Source organism: Bos javanicus, chromosome X, assembly GCF_032452875.1.
Source record: "Bos javanicus breed banteng chromosome X, ARS-OSU_banteng_1.0, whole genome shotgun sequence".
NCBI lineage: Eukaryota > Metazoa > Chordata > Mammalia > Artiodactyla > Bovidae > Bos > Bos javanicus.
This window is the reverse complement of record NC_083897.1, coordinates 82,041,213-82,061,970: the sequence shown is the minus strand read 5'-3', so window position 1 is coordinate 82,061,970 and position 20,758 is coordinate 82,041,213. Positions and strand designations below refer to the sequence as shown.

The window sequence follows — 20,758 nt, the reverse complement described above, 5'->3', positions numbered from 1 at the left end:
AAAGTTAGTCATTCCTGTTGCAACCATCAGTTCAGTTCAGTCACTCAGTTGTGTCCGACTCTCTGTGACCCCATGAACCGCAGCATGCCAGACATCCCTGTCCATCACCAACTCCCAGAGTTCACCCAAACCTATGTCCATTGAGACGGTGATGCCATCCAACCATCTCATCCTCTGTCGTCCCCTTCTTCTCCTGCCCTCAATCTTTCCCAGCATCAGGGTCTCTTCAAATGAGTCAGCTCTTCGCATCAGGTGGCCAAAGTATTGGAGTTTCAGCTTCAACATCAGTCCTTCCAATGAACACCCAGGACTGATCTCCTTTAGGATGGACTGGTTGGATCTCCTTGCAGTTCAAAGGACTCTCAAGAGTCTTCTACAACACCACACTTCAAAAGCATCAATTCTTTGGCACTCAGCTTTCTTTATAGTCCAACTCTCACATCCATACATGACTACTGGAAAAACCATAGCCTTGACTAGACGGACCTTTGTTGGCAAAGTAATGTCTCCGCTGTTTAATACGCTGTATAGGTTGGTCATAACTTTCCTTCCAAGGAGTAAGCGTCTTTTAATTTCATGGCTGCAATAATCATCTGCAGTGATTTTGGAGCCCTAAAAAATAAAGTCAGCCACTGTTTTCCCCATCTATTTGCCATGAAGTGATGGGACTGGATGCCTTGATCTTAGTTTTCTGTATGTTGAGCTTTAAGCCAGCTTTTTCAGTCTCCTCTATAATTTTGATCAAGAGGGTCTTTAGTTCTTCTTCACTTTCTGCCATAAGGGTGGTGCCATCTGCATTTGTGAGGTTATTGATATTTCTCCCACCAGTCTTGATTCCAGTTTGTGCTTCATCCAGCCCAGCGTTTCTCATGATGTACTCTGCATAAAAGTTAAATAAACAGGGTGACAATATATAGCCTTGACGTACTCCTTTTCTATTTGGAACCAGTCTGTTGTTCCATGTCCAGTTCTAACTGTTGCTTCCAGACCTACATACAGGTTTCTCAAGAGGAAGGTCAGGTGGTCTGGTATTCCCATCTCTTTCAGAATTTTCCAACCATATCTGGCTCTAAATTATTACTTTCCTCCAAACCATTAATTTAAAGTAGTTCAGGCATACATTTTTATTTATCCAGTATACTACCTGGCTGGAAGAATGGGCATACTTTTTCTAGATTTGTGAGGGGTAATTTTAAACCAAGCCCCTCAAAGGCCTATGGGATATATATTTTTAATCCACCTCTAATATAGGTATTATTGATCAGATATTTTTCTAATATGTTACTTTCTTTGTTTTAGTGTGGAACCATCAGAGAATCTGCAATCCTTAATGGAGAAGAATCAGTCACTGGTAGAGGAGAATGAAAAATTAAGTCGTGGTCTAAGTGAGGCTGCTGGTCAGACAGCTCAGATGTTGGAGAGGATCATTTTGGTGAGCCTCCAAGACTAAACTAGCAGTCTGGACATTTATTAGCTTTAGTTTCTGAAATATTTAATGTGTTTCTCATTATGAGAGACAAGTTACATGAAAAGAAATGGATTAGTATTGCCATATCCTCCATGGAACCCCTCCAGGGAAAATCCAACAAAGTTTAATCAAACATACAGAGAAGTTAAATGAATTATACTGTGAACACCTATGCATCTACCACAAAGAAATCTTCATGAATCCCATTTTAAAATGGATTTGTTCTAAAAGAGCAGAGAGGAAAGAACCAGGTCCCTCTGTCAACTTAAGTTCTGCCTAATCATCCATAATACCAAGTAACTATCTCCTCACTAAGATTTTAGTTCCTTTCTATCTCCCTTCCCCAAATATTGTCACATTTCACATCCCATCCTAACAGCTGCCATGATGAGATGAAACATCTGGGGAATTAATTTTAGCTCCTTTTATTTATGGTCAATTTTCAATTGGTGGATCACAATGTAACTAACTACATCAATTTTGTGTCCTACTACCTGTCAGATAGTAACCTCCTGGTTCAGTTCTGGCTCTTGTCACTAACATTTTTCTACTAGTCTAAATACAGCTCAGTCACAGCTGTAAATACAGCTCTAAACACAGCTATTGCCAGCAGTGAAAATGAGTTTCCACTAAAATGTAATTGAACATCTGTAATTTATACACCTTCATGCATCAGTGTACTCCAGTCAAGGAAGGGTAAGCTGCTTAAAGATTTCCTTAAAGGGGGCCAAATCCTAGGTCCATTGTAATGTCCATTACTAGCAGAAGGGTGAAAATGGGATCTAAGGAATTTTTTATATACAGTTTTCTGTCTCCAGTGCTATATTTTATGTCTTTGAAGTAACCCTAGAAGCTGTGCTTAACATGTGAGTGTGGCTGACGTAACAGACAGTACTTGTTATTCTAGCCATGTACCCATCTGACCTTTTTAAGGTTGTTACAATGGCTGCCCAAAGGGTTTTTGTTTGATGTCTTGTCAGAACTTCATAACAAGCACAGCATTTTTGTCCTATATAAACTGCCCTTCCCAAATCTGTTGCAGCATCTAGCGTGTTACAGATACTGTGATTGAAATAAACTGAAAAGTATCAATCACCCTTTCCAAAACGTAGCTGTCTCTGCCATTTTGTCTTCTCTGCCATCATTCTTATACTTCATCTTTTTCTTGCTTTATTTTGCTAAAACTATCAGGCAAGTGGGCTTTTTGCAAACAGCAAGTAATAGCATGCCAGGAAGTATTGCTTTTTCCCCCAGTTGCAAGGTTCTCTATGGAATTAAGGCTTCACATTCCACCCCTAGCTGAGCTTCATTGCAAGCAAAAGACCCAGCTGCTTGGATGCTATTTTTAGTAGCTCATGTTGACTGAAGGGCTAATTTCTATGACTGTTAAAAGACACATTTCTAAATAACCAAAGCCCAGTAAATCCTCTATTACAGCAAATGAGGCAGCCTCTCTACCTAGGTTTTAATCCATTAAGAGTAGAAGAGAGGGCTTAATTAGGTGAAGCTATCAGACACTGCCACTGATGATCTCTTGGATCTTTGTTGCAGACAGAACAAGCAAATGAAAAAATGAATGCCAAGCTAGAAGAGCTCAGGAAGCATGCAGCGTAAGTTTCCTCCCAGATGTTTGTTAGTGACCTGTACCACCTTAGTGCATAACCATGGACTCGCTGGCCTTTGATTAACCCTTGGGTTCCTTTGCTTAAATTTTCAGCTGCAAAGTGGATCTTCAAAAGCTAGTGGAGACTTTGGAAGACCAGGAATTAAAAGAAAATGTTGAGATAATTCGTAACCTGCAGCAAGTGATTACCCAGCTATCGGTAAGCTAAGTAAGGGTAGTGTAAATAGGCATATTGCTTTCGTTTGCTGTTCTTGATGCTTATAAACCCATCTAACCCTGTACTTTTTGCTGAAACAACTCGATTGTGAGCTGTTGAGGACAAAGATCATGGATCATTGGATACAATCTGAATATTGAATTAGTTAAAACACTCATAGATCACATGTGCAATGGAACATTATTATTTCAGTATTCTAATCACACACTGGAAACAGCAACACAAGGGTGCAAAATTGCCTGGGTAGCTCAAGCAGCAGTCATTGATTTGCTGTCCTTTCAGTGTAGGCTAACTTAATAAGAGGCCTTATACCATACCTATATTTTAAATAAGCAGAATTCTGACCCATAGTGTAGAGCCTCCAGGGAATACCATAGCTCTCTTTTATAACCAGTAATAAATTAGTTTGACTGATAATTCTGCTATAAGTTCCCATTTCTATTTATTTTTAGAACTATTATAGTAGTTGTGGGTGGGTTTTATTGGGACGGAGGTTGTTGTTTTTTCCAGATGACAAATTCTTACAGTCCTACCATCCTAAAAACCTCTTATTTTGATGTTCCTTCTCTTAGTCCTTAGGCATAAATACTTTTTTTAAAAGTCAAAATCATATTATGTTCAGGGTCATGGTTGGTAAAAGATTAGGGTTTGTTTTGTTCCATCTGTACTTTCTTGACTTTAATTATGAAGCAGTAATGTGTATGTAAATACCTGCTAGATATTCATAGCTCTGAAACAGAGGTTTTAATTTTACCAGAACAGTGATTCTCTACCCTGGGTCTTGCCCTGTGATGTTGTAGAGTTGTCAACAGAGTATCATAAAATCATCCAGACCTCTATTTTACTTTTAAAGAGTCAGTGAAAAAAATACCATACAATATTGTAGAGGGAATGTTTAGGATGGCCAGTTCAAGAGATTAAATGAGTAAACTACCAAAAGACTAGAAAGCAGTGTTTTAGAATAAGTAGTACTATATAAAATTATAACAGGTAGTCCAAGATGACAGTTCATTTATCCAACAAACAGGCCATAGTATTTGAGAATCTGAGTTCCAGGGCCAGAAAAACCCTGGTTTGAAGCCCATTCTGCCACTCACTAGCTGTGTAACCTTGCTAGGTACTGCATTAATATCAAAAGAAAATAATTCAAATGACTTAAGTCAAGATTAAAGACATTATTCAGCTGATGTACTCAGGGATCTCCTGAACTCCAAATAACTCCCTGAGTTGAAATATGATTGGAGTTTCATAGGATAAGAAGATAGGGATGTGTATCTTTGTGGTTTGGCTCAGGTGGCAGTTTTTGTTGTTAATTGCTGTGGATCTTTTAATTGGAGGATGCTCTGGTTTTCATGCTTCTTGCTCAAGAATTTTGATGCAATCCCATGCTGCTGATTATCTAATTATTTTCAAGAATTGTTCTTGCAAGTCTTGTTTTTTGTCAGTTGGTCAAGGATGACAGGTGGGAGAGATGGCAAAAAAGGGAGAAAGGAAAAGGAGGCAAGGAAAACTAGGAACCCTCTCTCATGTCTGTTTTAACCCTTTTACATCAGCAATATGAGCAAAGAGTGATGGGAGCCCAACGGAAGGGGTGATTAACTGCCTAGAAAATTCAGGAAGAAGAAACCTGGTCCTAAACAATGAGTAGGAGTTTGCCACACAGAGAAAGGGGAAAGGATGATCTATATAGAGGAAAAGGTACTCGCAAAAGCAGAGGTATAAATGTTTAGAACATGGTAAGAACATCATTGTGTCTGAAGATAGAGTGCAGGCTAGAGAATGACTATCACAAGGTTCAATTTCACCATCTGAATAGAGGTGAAGCATCTTATGTATGAAAACTTTGTGAGAGACTGCCTCAGAATTCAGATAGTCAAGGCTGCAGAACCCTGCTGGAGCCAAAACTTATTAAGATCAGAAAAGAGTGATCTAGGGCACCTTTGTTCATAGCCACTACACTGATCTCAAAGGATTCTACATCATCTTATTTCTGGGTCTTTGGGTCACATGGGAAAGATGAAGAAGGAAATCAATGGAACAAAGTTAACAAAATAATAGAAGTCATATCCTCAGTGAAGATCTGGCAGCATGACTGGTGCCTGGCATGCCTATGGAGGAAGTTGCTAGTGGTGGCTGGCTCAGAGGAACTCTAGAGAATTGCAGTGTCCGCCACTAAAATTCACTCGGCACACACAGCAAGAGGGTGCTAAAGATTGCCACAAGCTGATAAAGTCCCTGGCTTCCATCCACTGTCACCATTAGGTAGAATAACCCTTTTACTCAGGGCTCCTGCTGGACTTTTGAATCAGAGTTTTCTGTGTCTATTGTTTGGAGACCCTCCTAGCTACATATTTTTTTTGGAAATACACAACAATGTATCCTGTGACTTTTATTAAGACTCACTACAGTGAAAGCAAAATGTTTCAAATGTAAATGCTTGTGCCCTTCATTTTGGATTAAAACTATTTTTATTTTAAGTGACGGGCGAACACCCCCTTTTCAGTTATGAGGCAGTCATTGTTCCTGGACCTTTCTCCTGGGGTTTTAAGTGCTAAACTGTACTATTTCTTCCTTTAAAATATAATTCAAGCAAACCTCCTATAACAGTTACCTGTGAGGAAATTCATGCAGTCCTTTCAGTTCCCACAAAATCGAATTATTTTTTTGTTTTTAACCCCTCCTTCAAGACCAGTTCCATAAAAAGATTTTTGCATGCCAGTAATGCTATTGCCTACAGCCTGTAAGCACAAACTTCATTTTGGTGGGTATTGCTGGTTAATGTAACTCAATGTACCATGGCCTTGTTCACCTGACCACCACCTTCAGCAAATATATGTCTTTTTATTACAAGAGGTTCATAGTAGCCTTAAAAAGGGGGAAGAAAGAGGCTATTAGATTGAAATAAATCCTATTGTTATATATTTACATTTAGGATTATAAAGACAGAATCCTGACATGTTCACATAGAACATCGCCAAAGCTTAAACCTTAGCATTGAAATTTTATTGGGCCAAAAGGTAAACTCAAAGTAACGACATGTCTTCTTCAGGGCATGTTGAATCAGATCTACTCTGATCCTGACCTGTGGAAAGTCCTAGAAAAAGTCTCCAAAAGCCAGTGTCATAGGTCCTGTTAATCTAGGATAGGCCTATAACTAGTCCTTTTACTGAGACTTACTGGGAGGGAGAGTCCCTTGGACTACAAGGAGATCCAACCAGTCCATTCTAAAGGAGATCAGCTCTGGATGTTCTTTGGAAGGAATGATGCTAAAGCTGAAACTCCAGTATTTTGGCCACCTCATGCGAAGAGTTGACTCATTGGAAAAGCCTCTGATGCTGGGAGGGATTGGGGGCAGGAGGACAAGGGGACGACAGAGGATGAGATGGCTGGATGGCATCACCGACTTGATGGATGTGAGTCTGAGTGAACTCCAGGAGTTGGTGATAGACAGGGAGGCCTGCCGTGCTGTGATTCATGGGGTTGCAAAGAATCGGACACGACTGAGCAACTGAACTGAACTGAACTGAATTGGGAGGGAGAAAAGGTAACCATTAACCTATAGTATTTTGAAGTGCTCTGTTTTTAAAGAAGAGTTCAGTATGTCCTAGCCTTGGAGAATCACCAGTACTGTAAATCATAATAAGAAAGGATGTGAGAACACTGGGTCTTCCTTTGAATTCTCTTTGAGTCTCACTGATTAGGAATTTCTGGGCAGAATAAGGGAAATGCTTTACAAACAGCATTTACTAAGGGCCTCTTTTTTTCTTCTTTTTTTGGCCACACTGTGTGACATAGCAGGATCTTAGTTCCCCAACCAGGGATCAAACTTGTGCCCCCTGCACTGGGAGCATGGAGTCTTAACCACTGGATCTCCAGGGAAGTCCCACTAAGGGCTTCTTTCACTCCTTGCCTTAAAAGTAATAAGATTCATGTTTCAGTAACTATGTAATGTTTCACTGGGCTGATGCAGAGACTCCCTGTGCTAACCGTAAATTTTCTCCTTGCTATTGAGCAATAGCTCTTTTACCTATGACCTTAATCATATGACATCTTGAAAATAATCCTTTCTTCCCAGAACTTTGCAGAATCACTTAAACAGAAGTGGTAATTCTTATGTTTCAATGCCAAATAAAACCTAAATTCCAGTGGGGAAAACAAAGCTTGCTCATATGATAGCCTGTAAACAAATTTGTCCTAATAAGTGGCTTTAGGTTTGCCTTTTAGGTGGTTGTTATTCTACTGCCCCAAAAAGTATTGTGCCCTTCTCTGAGAGGGTTCAATGCTACCCTTTCCCTTCAAGTAACCACTACCTGGAGTAACTTAACTGCATATGATTTGTTCCTATGCATATGAGGGACAGAATCTCAAGTATGTTTGTCTGACTTCATGAGCACATTTTTCTGGGACATTTATTTCCTTGTAGAGTGGGCTCTTGCTACCTTGACTGGCTATAAAATAAAAATCAAAAATAATCCTTCATCATATTCACTTTTCTGCTGCATTGCCTTTATTTGCTATGTCTGATCTTAGGATGCTGTGTCCTTAAGAACTGACTAGACCTGTACATTACAGAGGTAGACTTAGTGGTAAAAAACATAAAAAGAAAGGGTAGTGTCTATAAAGTGGATTAAACTTTGGCCTGTTTGAATGACTGTTTCACTGTAGTTCAGTGACCTCTGGCAGAGCAGGAGAGGTGCAATAAATGTCAGTTGCTACATGACCTTATTTTTACAAAGACCACACAATTGACCTTTACAAAGAGACAGATTCTTGAGAGCTGGGAAGTGGAAACATGTGGGGGGTGGTATATGTGACTACAGAATTGGTCCAATACCTTAAATGATCTCTATATACACTTGAAAACAACTAAATAACCCGTATAAAACCCACTAGTAAGCTCCTAAACTGAGACATCCCTTGTCATTGCAGGATGAAACTGTTGCTTGCATGACTGCAGCCATTGATACTGCAGTAGAACCAGAAACAGTAAGTAATTGGCCCTTTGTATAGAACCAGGAGATTTAACTGTGCCATTTCTTATAATTTATCAGTCAGCTGAGAAGAGAATCCCTGATTGTTACCATCCTCTATAGAATGCCCTGGAAATTTAGAACTCTTGAGTATAAATCTAAGCTAAGTATAAAATCCCTAAATTGGATAGGATCTGTCTCTGGTAGTATAACTGGTAATGGGTGACAGGGCTTCTCAGGGATGCCACTTTTTATATTTGCAGTCTGGCGTACTGATTTCTTGTTAGTAATTTTTTTTTCTTGTATTCTGTATCAACTGTCTAGCACATTAAGACAATGAAGGAAACAAACTAGGAAATTATGGCAAAATCAAAAAAGCATTAGAAAAGAAATGGAAGAGAATTTTTTCTCAGCATACTTTTCTATAGATGCAGTGGTTAGGGGCTAAAAGAACCAAAGAAAATATTTTGAGCATTCAAGTCGCAAGAATAGATCAAATGTATTAGAAATTGGCTGATGGTTATAGAGCAAAGTCAAAATAAAAGGCTGGACAATGGTTTGCTTGAGACAGCTTTTTCCCCCTAAAACAAAAATATATTGGTATTTTTTTTATATTCTGAAAGAAGAAAGATAGAAGATAAATCAGGTGCCAGAGGCCAGCTTTAAGAATAAATGAAACCTCTTCTCCATTTCCACCATTACAAAGTGCCATTTCCAGAGCCCTCTCTCCTCTAAGGACTCCTTAGAATAAGGTGAAAGTAAGAAATGTTGGCCAGACCTATAAAGAAAAGAGCAAGAAACTTGGTTCATTCTAAAAGTCAGTCATAGGATATAAAAAATAAGGTGCTTGTGAGAGCAGGGAAATGGGTTGCTCAATTTATTTCTGATGTTTAAAGCAAATGTATGAGAAGCCAGTTTTAAAAGAACAGAGGGACTGATAATGGAGAAGTGGCTGTGAGACTTGATGAAACAGTGCCTAAGAACTCCAGTTGCTTATTTCTCTTACAAATCATTATCCTGATCTTTTCCAGCAAGAGGCCGACAGTCCAGACAGCAGCAGGTCTTCTGATGCTTTCACCACTCAGCATGCTCTACGTCAAGCTCAGATGTCTAAGGAGCTGGTTGAGTTAAATAAAGCCCTTGCACTGAAAGAGGCCTTAGCCAAGAAGATGACTCAGAATGACAACCAACTACAGCCCATCCATTTCCAGTACCAGGTTAAATATTTACTAGGGCACATGATATTCATGTCGATCATCTTTCTTTAGTTATACGGGAAGAAAACAGACACACCGTTTTTGATGATGATAAGGCAACATAAAATGCACAGTATGACTGGAGTTGTACTGTTGGTTAAACACAGAAGGGTACATTCAGGATAAAGAAACTGTAATTTTCTTTCATTTAATCTAATACCTTACTTATACAACAGGTATTTAGTAAATAGATAATGTTATAATAAATGTGGTCTTTACTTGTAGAGAATTGTTCTAATAACTATGCTGGGATTCTAAGGAAGGTACATCTCAGTAGATGGTCTGGGTTCTAGAGAGAATTATGAGGACACTGGTAATGGATGTCCCATAACCTGGCAAATGGGTAAACTGCCTTTCCTGATGTTAGTCCTCAGTGGTTCTTGCCAATTAAAATCAGGTCTTTACTTAAAGACAAGTCTTGGGCTCATAGGTTGTCCACAAGGTTACCCTTGCTCCAGACCTTATTTTTCCCATGTAGCCCAGTGTTTCCCATCCACAAAGGGATGTCAGCAGAACTGGAAGGGGAGAGGATGGATTGTTTTCCTATTCAGACCCCCGGGATGTCAGCAGAACTGGAAGGGGAGAGGATGGACTGTTTTCCTATTCAGACCCCCAAAGTCCTATATGTTGTTCTCAAGAAATCCCTATATTATACATTTCTACCACCAGCTCCCGTAAATTTTCAAAATGAAATTAAGTAAAGTGTTTCTCCTAAGTAATTTTCACCACTTTTTTTTTCTATAGAGTAGAAGTTGCTTCCAAAATAATAGCCAAGTTGCCAGTAGAGGTTGTGTTTCCATTTTGTTATCACAGTCTTAACATTTTTAAAACTTATTTTTTATGTCACACAAGAGCATGTATATCATTTTTACAGGTCAAATAATACAATACTCAGAAAAATAAAAGCAAACTACCTTCTCTCCTATTCCCTAGGCTTATACTTTAAGTTTTTAAAGCTGTTTCCTCTGACATTTACCTCCAGATTTCTAGATAAGAGTTGGTAGTATAGTTGTTAATTTAAAATTTTTATACATTATCAATTGACTCCCCACTATGGAATATGGGAATATTAGCTCTCGTATACATTCCCCTATGCACATTGCCTCACCTGTATCTTTCAAAATGGCTGTATCACAGTTTTTGATTAAATGAATAGTTACTGTTTAAATTTTATGATTACATAAGTTTTATAGCTGAGCCACAGAGTATAATGTGATTCCATTTTCTTTCTTGTACAGTCTTTTGCATTTCCTGAAGCTAATAAACTCATTTTGGGGAGTTTCCTGGTAGTCCAGTAGCTAGCAGTGGGGGCTTCCATGGCTATGGGCCCAGGTTCAATCCCTGGTCAGGGAAATAAGATCCCATAAGCTGAGCAGTGCAACTAATAATGATAATCTCATTTTTTCATTTACTTAGTCTTCTGTGTACCAGTCAATAATTTATCACCGAGGACTTCCCTGGTGGTCCAGTGGTTAAAAATCCGCCTGCCAATACAGAGAACATGGGTTTGATCCCTAGTCTGGGGAGACCCCACATGTCGCAGAGCAACTAAACCTGAGTGCCACAACTACTGAGCCCATACAGCTAGAGCTCATTCTCTGCAACAAGAGATGTCACTGCAATGAGAAGCCTGTGCACCACAACAAAGAATAGCCCTGGCTCGCCACAACTAGAGAAAGCCTTTGCACAGCAACAAAGACCTAACATAGCCAAAATAAATACAATTTAGAAAAAAATAATGTATCTTCAGAACTTCCCTTGTGGTCCAGTGGCTAAGCCTCTGTGCTCCCAATGAAAGGGCCCAGGTTCAATCCCTGGTCGGGAAACTAGATCCCACATGTTGCAACTAAGACTTTGCATGCCTTAACTAAAGATCAGAGATCCTTTGTGCCACAACTGAGACCCAGCGCAGCCAAAGAAAGAAACAAAAATAATGTAAAAGATAACTTCTTAACAGAATTATAAAGCTCCTCTCAGTAGAACAAATGTATCAGGTAGTTTATCAGTCCATTTCTTTCTTGAAGACAACCCTCCTATCTTCTGTCTTGGTTTGTTTTCTCTAGGCCTACTGCCCAGCCATCAGCCTGGGACCATTGTTTACTAGGAGCAGTGCTTTACTGCTCATCTCTGTGTTGAAACCGATTCGATGTCTTCCTCATTCTTGGGCTACCTCTTTGTGCTGGTGGAGTACAACACAAATAGCTTTCTGAGAAAGTGTACGTGAAAGGAAAATGTTTTAAACCATTCACTGCATGCCTGAAAATAGCTTTTTGTTTGTTGTGGTGGAAATGATAGTGCTGTTTCTTAATTTGTTAATTTGTCTGGGTTTAGAATTCTGCAGTGGGAATTGTTTTTCTTCAGAATCCTGAAAGATTTGCTCCATTATATTTCCAGTGCTGTTGATTAGAAATCCATTATAATTCTTGATACTTTTTTTGTGGGGAGGAGGGCACACCTAACAGCTTTTGGGATCTTAATTCCCATGTCAGGGATTAAACCCACAGCCCCCCTACATTGGAAGCACGGATTCTTAACCAGTGGACTGCCAGGGAAGACCCCTGATTCTTTTTATTTGACCTGTATATTCCTCTCCTCTGGCAACTTTCAGGATCTTTTCTTTGTCCCCAGGTATTCTTGAATTTCACAATGATGTGCCTTAGTGTGTATCTCTTCTCCCATATTGTGCTTTGTGCTTCGTGAGTCCCTTCAATCTAGAAATTTGTATTCTTCTCTAGTGGGAAGTTTTCTTGTATTATTTCTTTAATAATGCCCATCACTATTTTCTGTTTTCTCTTTTCTTGCACTCCTCTTAGCCAGATATTGGATCTCTGAGATTTAGTCTCTGCTTTTCTTATCTCCTCCCTCGTATTTTCTATTTCTTTGTCTTTTTATTCCACTCTCTGGGAGATTTCCTTCCACTCCTGGTAAATGTTTTTATTTGCCTATTTCTAAGATTTTTAAAAATCCTCTAATTGTTCCTTTTTATAACCTCTTCTTTTTTTTTCATGGATCCAGTACTCATCTTTAAGGATAGAAATTAAATTTTGTTGAACTTCTCTTCTTCTTCCTGCCTTGCCTCTGTTTCATTCAAATTCCTTTTTTTAGTGTATTTGATTTGGTCTTTCTCTAGTGTAAGACGTTTCCTTCAAATTTCCAGTGATTTGTGGTTATCCGTTGATATTTAAGAGTGAGACACTAATAGCCAATAGGAGAAGCCACCACAATGAGAAGCCTGTGTACTGCAACAAAGAATAGCCTCCACTCACTGCAATTAGAGACAGCCTGCATGTAGCAAAGAAGACCCAGCACAGCCATAAGTAAATAATTAGCCAATAAGAAGTTCTTTATGCATAGGTTTCTCTGGGCTGGTCAGTTACCAATAAAGAAATCTTTCATTCTCCTGCCTAGAGTTGTGTGGGGAGAATAGCAATATGCCCTATTTCTGGTAACTCAGAGCAAATAGGAGAGTTGAAGTCTCTCTGGTTATATACAGACTTCTTATTTAATCCCCTATCAATAGTGTGTTAATTTATCCCCGTCTTTTGTTGTGTCTGCTGCCTATGAGTTCAGCCTGTCAGGTTCAGCTTCTCCCGAGAGGAAAGCTTTGCTCCTCTTTGTGGTTCTGATACAAATTGGTTTGTTTCTTCTTGACATTTGTCCTATGGGAGTCATAGTTTAACTTTTTAAATTTACTCTACTAAGTCAGTTACCACTTACACAATTCTTTTCCTCTTCCAAAAAAGTTTGTTTAATTTCTTGACTGCTCTCTTCATCCTTGTTGATTTATATCCTTTGGGGAGGTCATTTTAGTAGGTTTTCAAGAGAGGGCAAGTTAAATACATAGCTCAATCCTCCATATTAACAGGACATACAATGCACACTTTTTTAGGTCAAATGTATTTTGGCCTTTTCAGGATAAACAAAGGATTAATGATAAGGCTGAGAAATTATTCCTCTCTTGTACTTTTGCCTAGAAGCTCAGGAACATATGTTTCCTCAGTGTACTTCTGATCCTATGATGGGTGCTGGTAATGAGCTAGAGCTATAGGTGTAGCAAGATAACGTATCCGTTTTTTCCCCTTGGAATCAAATATGCTTGAGCTTCCAAACTTTAAAGTTAAAAGGAAATAAATTCTTAGTGTTAACTGTACCTTTTAATCACATGTAAATGTCTTCTAAAAAATAAAGGTAGTTCTTTGTTCTAAACAATATTTTCCTATCACTGTGAGGAATTTCTATAGAAAAAAATTAATATCTATTTATTTATTTGCCTCACCAGGTCTTAGTTGTGATATGTGGGATCTTTGATCTTTGTTGCAGTTCACAGGATCTTTAGTTGCGGCATGTGGGATCTAGTTCCCTGGCCAGGGATGGATCCTGGGCCCCCTGCATTGGGAGAATGAAGCCTTAGCCACTGGACCACTAGGGAAGTCCTGCTATAGAAAAATTTGAGGAGATATAAGTGCTGGTTAGTGCAGATTACCATGAATTATAATAGCACAGTAGTCAACGATTTTAATTATTTCCCTTGTAGAGCCAGTGAGATAATGATTGACTGAATGTGGCATATATAATGAAGAGATACTGTTTTTTTACCCATCCAATTAATAAAAATTTTGAAATGTAGCAATATCAAGTGTTGACAAGGGTGCAGGGAAATAAGTACTCTCATACATAGCTAGTTAGAGTGTCAATTGGAATAACCACTTTGGTGGACAATTTGTATCTATTAAAATTGGAAATGTGTACCCCCATGAACCTGTAATTCCACTTGTCTCTACCCTAGAAGAGGCTTACACATGTGCACAGAAGGCATGTACAAGAATGTTTCATTATGGCAAAAAAGAAAAAGACTGAGACAATGAGATCTGTATGCACTGATATAAATAAATCTCTAAGACCAAGTTCTTTTTTAAAAAAGGCAAGTTGCAAAATGTTATCTATGTATAATGTGACTCTATCTTTAACATATTTTAGTAGGTATCTCGGAGAAGGCAATGGCAACCCACTCCAGTACTCTTGCCTGGAAAATCCCATGGACAGTGGAGCCTGGTAGGCTGAAGTCCATGGGGTCGCGAAGAGTCGGACACGACTGAGCGACTTCCCTTTCACTTTTCACTTTCACACATTGGAGAAGGAAATGGCAACCCTCTCCAGTGTTCTTGCCTGGAGAATCCCAGGGACAGGGGAGCCTGGTGGGCTTCCATCTATGGGGTTGCACAGAGTCAGACACGACTGAAGCGACTTAGCAGCAGCAGCAGCAGTAGGTATCTACATACATGTACATATATGCATATGTATGTATATATATTATTTTCAAATCTATTTACATATATGTTCTACGCATTTGCCACAACATATTTAATAAATAAATGCACACACTTCCATGTAAATGTCTAGAATATGTACATGTCCAGATACATAGTATGTAAATGTCTAGGAAGAAGTGTCTGGAAGATCTGGACCAAGCTGATGACAATGGTTACTTCTGGAGAGAGGTCTGGAATTTTGGCAGGGGTGGGGCAGTCAAGGGAACTTGCCCTTTATATGTATTATCTGGATTATTTTTTGTAAGAATGTTTTCATGTGTTACTTCTGTAAGTACACACACATACATTATTGTCAGTTTAAATATACAGGGTATTTAAAGCAGTGAGATTGGTTTTCATTGTTCATATTACCCTTGATCTTAGCCAAAAGACCAAGAAGCGATCATTGTTCATATTAAAATGACTAAAAGTGTATTTCTTGAAAAATAGCTCTTGCCTATTTAGATACGGCCCTAACTAACCTGCCCTTGCTTCTTTGTCTCATTTCAATACTGGTCGAAGGCCTTTATATAATCTTCTTGGATACTAACCACTCATTCAGCCAGTTTCCTGTGAGAGCAGAAAGGAATCTATTCATTGAGTTTTCCCAATCTTGGAAGAGCTACCAAACTTTCATTTCTAGAATTTGTTCTCTAAATGCATGCAGAACTGCAGTTGCTGTTACATGCATACATTTGAAAGTTCTAGATACAAGAACGTGCAGCTCTTTACAGTTTACAAAATTTTTACTCTTTTGTCTTATTTGATCTTCCCAACAACCTGTGAGGTAGATAGTGTTGTTAATTGTTTACATAGATGAGACCACCCCCAGGTTCAGCAGTTCACCAGGAGGAATCACAGGACTCAAGTATAGTCATACTCACAGCTAAGGTTTATTATAGTGGAAGTACACAAAACAAAATCAGCAAAGGGAAAAAGCACATGGGGCAAAGTCTGTAGGAAACTGAGTGCTTCCAAGAGTCTTCTTCCAATGGAGTCACATGGTATGTACTTAATTCCTCCAGCAATGGGTTTTAACAATGTGTGTGAAATGTTGTCTATCAGGGAAGCTCCCATGAGCCTAGGAATCCAGGATTGTTAGCAGGGTTAATCCATGTAGGCATTCTCTCCCTAGCACATATGAAAATTCTAGACTCCCAGAAGGAAAGCAGTGTGCTCAGGGTAAGTCATATTGCTTGCACAGTCCAGGCATAATGAGCCACTCTTAACAGTTAGGAAACTGTGGGAATCCTACCAAAATCCAAGTTCCCAGATTTGAGCCTAGGTCCAACTTGCAAGCAGATCTGTTTTTAGGACTGATAAGTCTTAGACCTGCCATGTTAGCTCTTTTTTACATAGAAACTAAGGCTAAAAGAGATGAAATGGCTTTCCTTAAGTTATTTACATAGAGTATGCTGGACTCAAGGTTCAAATCTAGGCCTTTGGATTCCAAGTTGGTACTTTTCCCACTACATAACTTTAATCTCCATCAAATCAAGTAGAAATGTTTTTAGTGTTCAACTGAAGTGGTAGAAATTGAATGCGTAGTTCCTTAAGATGTGAAATGTTGAAGTGATTTTCTTCCTTTACCTTGTAATGCTTTCTTTCTCTCAACCTATAACATTTCTAGGATAACATAAAAAATCTAGAATTGGAAGTCATCAATTTGCAAAAGGAAAAAGAAGAATTGGTTCTTGAACTTCAAACAGCAAAGAAGGATGTCAACCAAGCCAAGTAAGAATATAGTCAATAAATACTATTTCACGTTCCTAACTGTGTGTGAAGAGCTGTAGAGGAAATAGAAAAGTAAAAGAGCCATTTCCTGCCCTTAGAGGATTTAAACCTAATTATGGAGAGGAGACCTAAAACAAAATAAAATTAAAGGAATTGAGATTTTAAATAACATTTCATGGTGACAGTAAAAGAATACCATAACACAGCATGTGATTAGTAGCCAAATAAATTTCTTAGGCAGTAATCACTTTAAGAGTTCAGAGGCAGAAGATATCAGTTCAGGGTGGCATAATCAAGGAAGGCTTTAAAAGAAGTTAGCATTTGAGCTAGATTTTGAAAGATTATCAGACCTACCAGACCAGCAGTTTCTTGGTCCCTGTGCTAATGGTAAATTAGCTTCTGAATAGAATTAATATTCAGGCTAGTAAATGAAAACAATCTAGCCATCCCTTAAGAATATAGTCAGAATATAGTCAGTTAAGAATAAAGCCAAGACAAATTACCAGAATATCCCACTGTCCCTTAGACCTTTGCCTTATTGGCTATTCTACCTTCTTTTTACTCAGTGATTCTATTTCTCTATAGTATCCAAAATTCATGTTCTTAGAAGTTATGTTGAATGTTTGCTTTCTATCTCAGGCTTATGTAACAATCATCAGAATAATTCCTTATAACTAAAGTGAAGTGAAATGCTTTTAAAGAACCATCCTTTTAACACAAAGTGGCGGTGGCACGGGGCCGGCGGGGAGTAGTATTGAGACAACTGCATAGTTATATACTCAAAAAATTTCCTTTACTCTTTGTATTAAGCTCTAATTTTTGAGACAGTTTTAGTTTTGGGGGTAGTATTCATTTTTTTTAATGTCTATTTATTTATTTATTTATTTTTGGCTGTGCCAGGTCTTTGTTGCTGTGCACAGGCTTTCCCTAATTGCAGCGAGTGGGGAGTACTCTCTAGCTGCAGTGCCCGGACTTCTTTTGTTACAGAGCACAGGCTCTAGGATGTGCGGGCTTTGGTAGTTGTGGCAAGTGGGCTCAGTGGTTGTAGGGCACGGGCTTGGTAGCCCCAAGGCATGTGGAATCTTCCAAGACCAGGAATTGAACCCTGGTCCCGGCTTTGGCAGGCAGATTCTTATCCACTGAACCACCAGGGAAGTCCAGTCTTCCTTATTTAAGATGGCTATATGACTGGTCACCTATATTATATATATCAAGGGTATAAACCTGAAAGTCTAATATTATGTCTTTTGAAATCAGACTTTGCTCCTGCTAGTCCTCATTCCTACAAAATCTGTGTTTAGGTTGAGTGAGCGCCGCCGGAAACGTCTCCAGGAGCTAGAGGGTCAAATAGCTGATCTGAAGAAGAAACTGAATGAACAGTCTAAACTTCTGAAGCTGAAAGAATCCACAGAGCATACCGTCTCCAAACTGAACCAGGAAATACGAGTAATAAACTCTCATCCTTGCATTTACCCTGTAGAAACTTAACAACCATAGGTGTTCTATTAGAATTATACTACAAAGGTGTTTTCAAGTGAGTAAGTAGTTTGAATCTCCGCAAATATCCTTTTTGTAAGGACATTGTGATAGTAGTCATCTAGAATTTGAATAACAAAACTCAGTTTTGACATTCAGAATTTTAATGTTAGATTCTCTGAAACCAAAGGGCAAGGATACCTTAATATTTAGTGGTGATATTTTGACCACTTTCCATGCTCATGTGGAATAATTCTGCAAAGTGATTACAAAATGACTGACACCTAGAGAGAATTTTCGGTCACTGATGTTTGACTTCTGACATCTACAAAGTGGTGGTTACAGGTCATTGTACTGAACCTATTTGAATACAGTGGTTGCTAGGTAGATTTGTCCTTGAGACTTAGTAGATACTTCCTTGAAATTCCATTTATATGCAGTGAATTTAGAGCTGGTTTTAGCTTGTAGGTACATTTTTTATACAAAAAAGATCTTAATGACCCAGACAACCACAATGGTGTAATCACTCAACTACCGCCAGACATCCTAGAATGCGAAATCAAGTGGGCCTTAGGAAGCATCACTATGAGCAAAGCTAGTGGAGGTGATAGAATTCCAGCTGAGCTACTTCAAATCCTAAAAGATAATGCTGTAAAAGTGCTGTACTCAATATGCCAGCAAATTTGGAAAACTCAGCAGTGGCCACAAGACTGGAAAAGGTCAATTTTCATTCCAATCCCAAAGAAAGGCAATGCCAAAAAATGTTCAAACTACCGCACAGTTGCACTCACACACTAGCAAAGTAATGCTCAAAATTCTCAAGTGAGGCTTCAATAGTACATGAACTTCCAGGTGTTCAAGCTGGATTTAGAAAACACAGAGGAATCAGGGATCAAATTGCCAACATCCCTTGGATCATAGAAAAAGCAAGAGAATTCCAGAAAAACATCTGCTTCATTGACTATGCTAAATCCTTTGAATGTACAGATCACCACAAACTGGAAAATTCTTCAAGAGATGGGAATAGCAGACCACCTTACTTGCCTCCTGCAAAATCTGTATGCCAGTCAAGAAGCAACAGTTAGAACTGGACATGGAACAACAGACTGGTTCCAAATTGGGAAAGGAGCATGTCAAGGCTGTATATTGTCACCTTGCTTATTTAATTTATACGCAGAGTACATCATGAGAAGTGCCTGGCTGGATAAAGCACAAGCTGGAATCAAGATTGCCGGGAGAAATATCAATAGCCTCAGATATGCAGATGGTACCAACCTTATGGCAGAAATCCAAGAGGAACTAAAGAACCTCTTGAGGATGACAGAGGAAAGTGAAAAAGCTGGCTTATAACTCAACATTCAAAAAACGAAGATCATAGCATCCAGTCCCATCACTTCATGGCACTTTGTTTTCATGAGAAAACAAAGGAAACAGTGAGAGACTTTATTTTGGGGGGCTCCAAAATCACTGCAGATGGTGACTGCAGCATGGAATTGAAAGACACTTGTTCCTTGGAAGAAAGCTATGACCAACCTGGACAGCTGGAGAAGGCGATGGCACCCCACTCCAGTACTCTTGCCTGGAAAATCCCATGAACAGCGGAGCCGGGTAGGCTGCAGTCCATGGGGTCGCTAAGAGTCGGACACGACTGAGCGACTTCCCTTTCACTTTTCACTTTCACACATTGGAGAAGGAAATGGCAACCCACTCCAGTATTCTTGCCTGGAGAATCCCGGGGACGGGGGAGTGTGGTGGGCTTCCATCTATGAGGTCACACAGAGTCGGACATGACTAAAGTGACGCAGCAGCAGCAGCAGCAGCAGCAGCAACCTAGACAGCATATTAAAAAGTAGAGACATTACTTTGTGGACAAAGGTCCATCTAGTTAAAGCTATGGTTTTTCCGGTAGTCATGTATGGATGTGAGAGTTGGACCTTAAAGAAAGCTGAGCACTGAAGAATTGATGCTTTTGAACTGTGGTGTTGGAGAAGACTCTTGAGAGTCCCTTGGACTGCAAGGAGTTCCAACCAGTCCATCCTCAAGGAAATCACTGCTCAATATTCATTGGAAGGACTGATGCTGAATCTGAAGTTCCAATACTTTGCAAGTATATCTGATACTCCAATATCAGCTCCACCTGATGTGAAGAACTGACTCTTTAGAAAAGACCCTGATGCTGGGAAAGATTGAAGGCAGGTGGAGAAGTGGACGACAGAGGATGAGATGGTTGGATGGCATCACCAACTTGATGGACATGAATTTGAGCTAGCTCCAGAAGTTGGTGAAGAACAAAGAAGCCTGGCATGCTGCAGTCCATGGGGTCACAAAGAGTTGGACAGGACTGAGTGACTGAACTATTTTTTTCTATTATTTGTTCAGAGTGTCTATTTGTATAGTCTATACTTGGAAACCCTGTGCAAGCATAGTAAGGAGTATTGCAAGCATAATCAGAAAATCTGTTGGCAAACTTTTCAGCTCAGCTCTGGATTTTCTTTCCTTAATGGTTAGTCTATCCATCTGTATATCAGCCCAGAATAAATGCAGGTGACTACTACTTGTGCTGATTTTTGTTTTCATAGGTGATAAAAAACCAGCGGGTACAGTTAATGCGTCAGATGAAAGAGGATGCAGAGAGGTTTAGACAATGGAAGCAACAAAAAGACAAAGAAGTAATCCAGTTAAAAGAACGGGTAAGTGCAACTTC

The 20,758-nt window shown here is 39.2% G+C and overlaps 1 protein-coding gene across 5 annotated transcripts in view; it reads left to right on the top strand.

The window, feature by feature from the left end:
• Window positions 1-20,758, top strand: part of KIF4A (kinesin family member 4A) — a 130,239-nt gene that overhangs the window by 70,540 nt on the left and 38,941 nt on the right. For all 5 annotated transcript variants that reach the window (XM_061409819.1, XM_061409815.1, XM_061409814.1 and 2 more), the window contains 8 exons: window positions 1,300-1,432; window positions 3,020-3,078; window positions 3,186-3,291; window positions 8,239-8,295; window positions 9,311-9,496; window positions 16,475-16,578; window positions 17,880-18,024; window positions 20,634-20,744. In XM_061409819.1, the coding sequence (XP_061265803.1) occupies window positions 1,300-1,432; window positions 3,020-3,078; window positions 3,186-3,291; window positions 8,239-8,295; window positions 9,311-9,496; window positions 16,475-16,578; window positions 17,880-18,024; window positions 20,634-20,744 (901 nt within the window). The remainder of the gene's footprint in view (window positions 1-1,299; window positions 1,433-3,019; window positions 3,079-3,185; window positions 3,292-8,238; window positions 8,296-9,310; window positions 9,497-16,474; window positions 16,579-17,879; window positions 18,025-20,633; window positions 20,745-20,758) is intronic.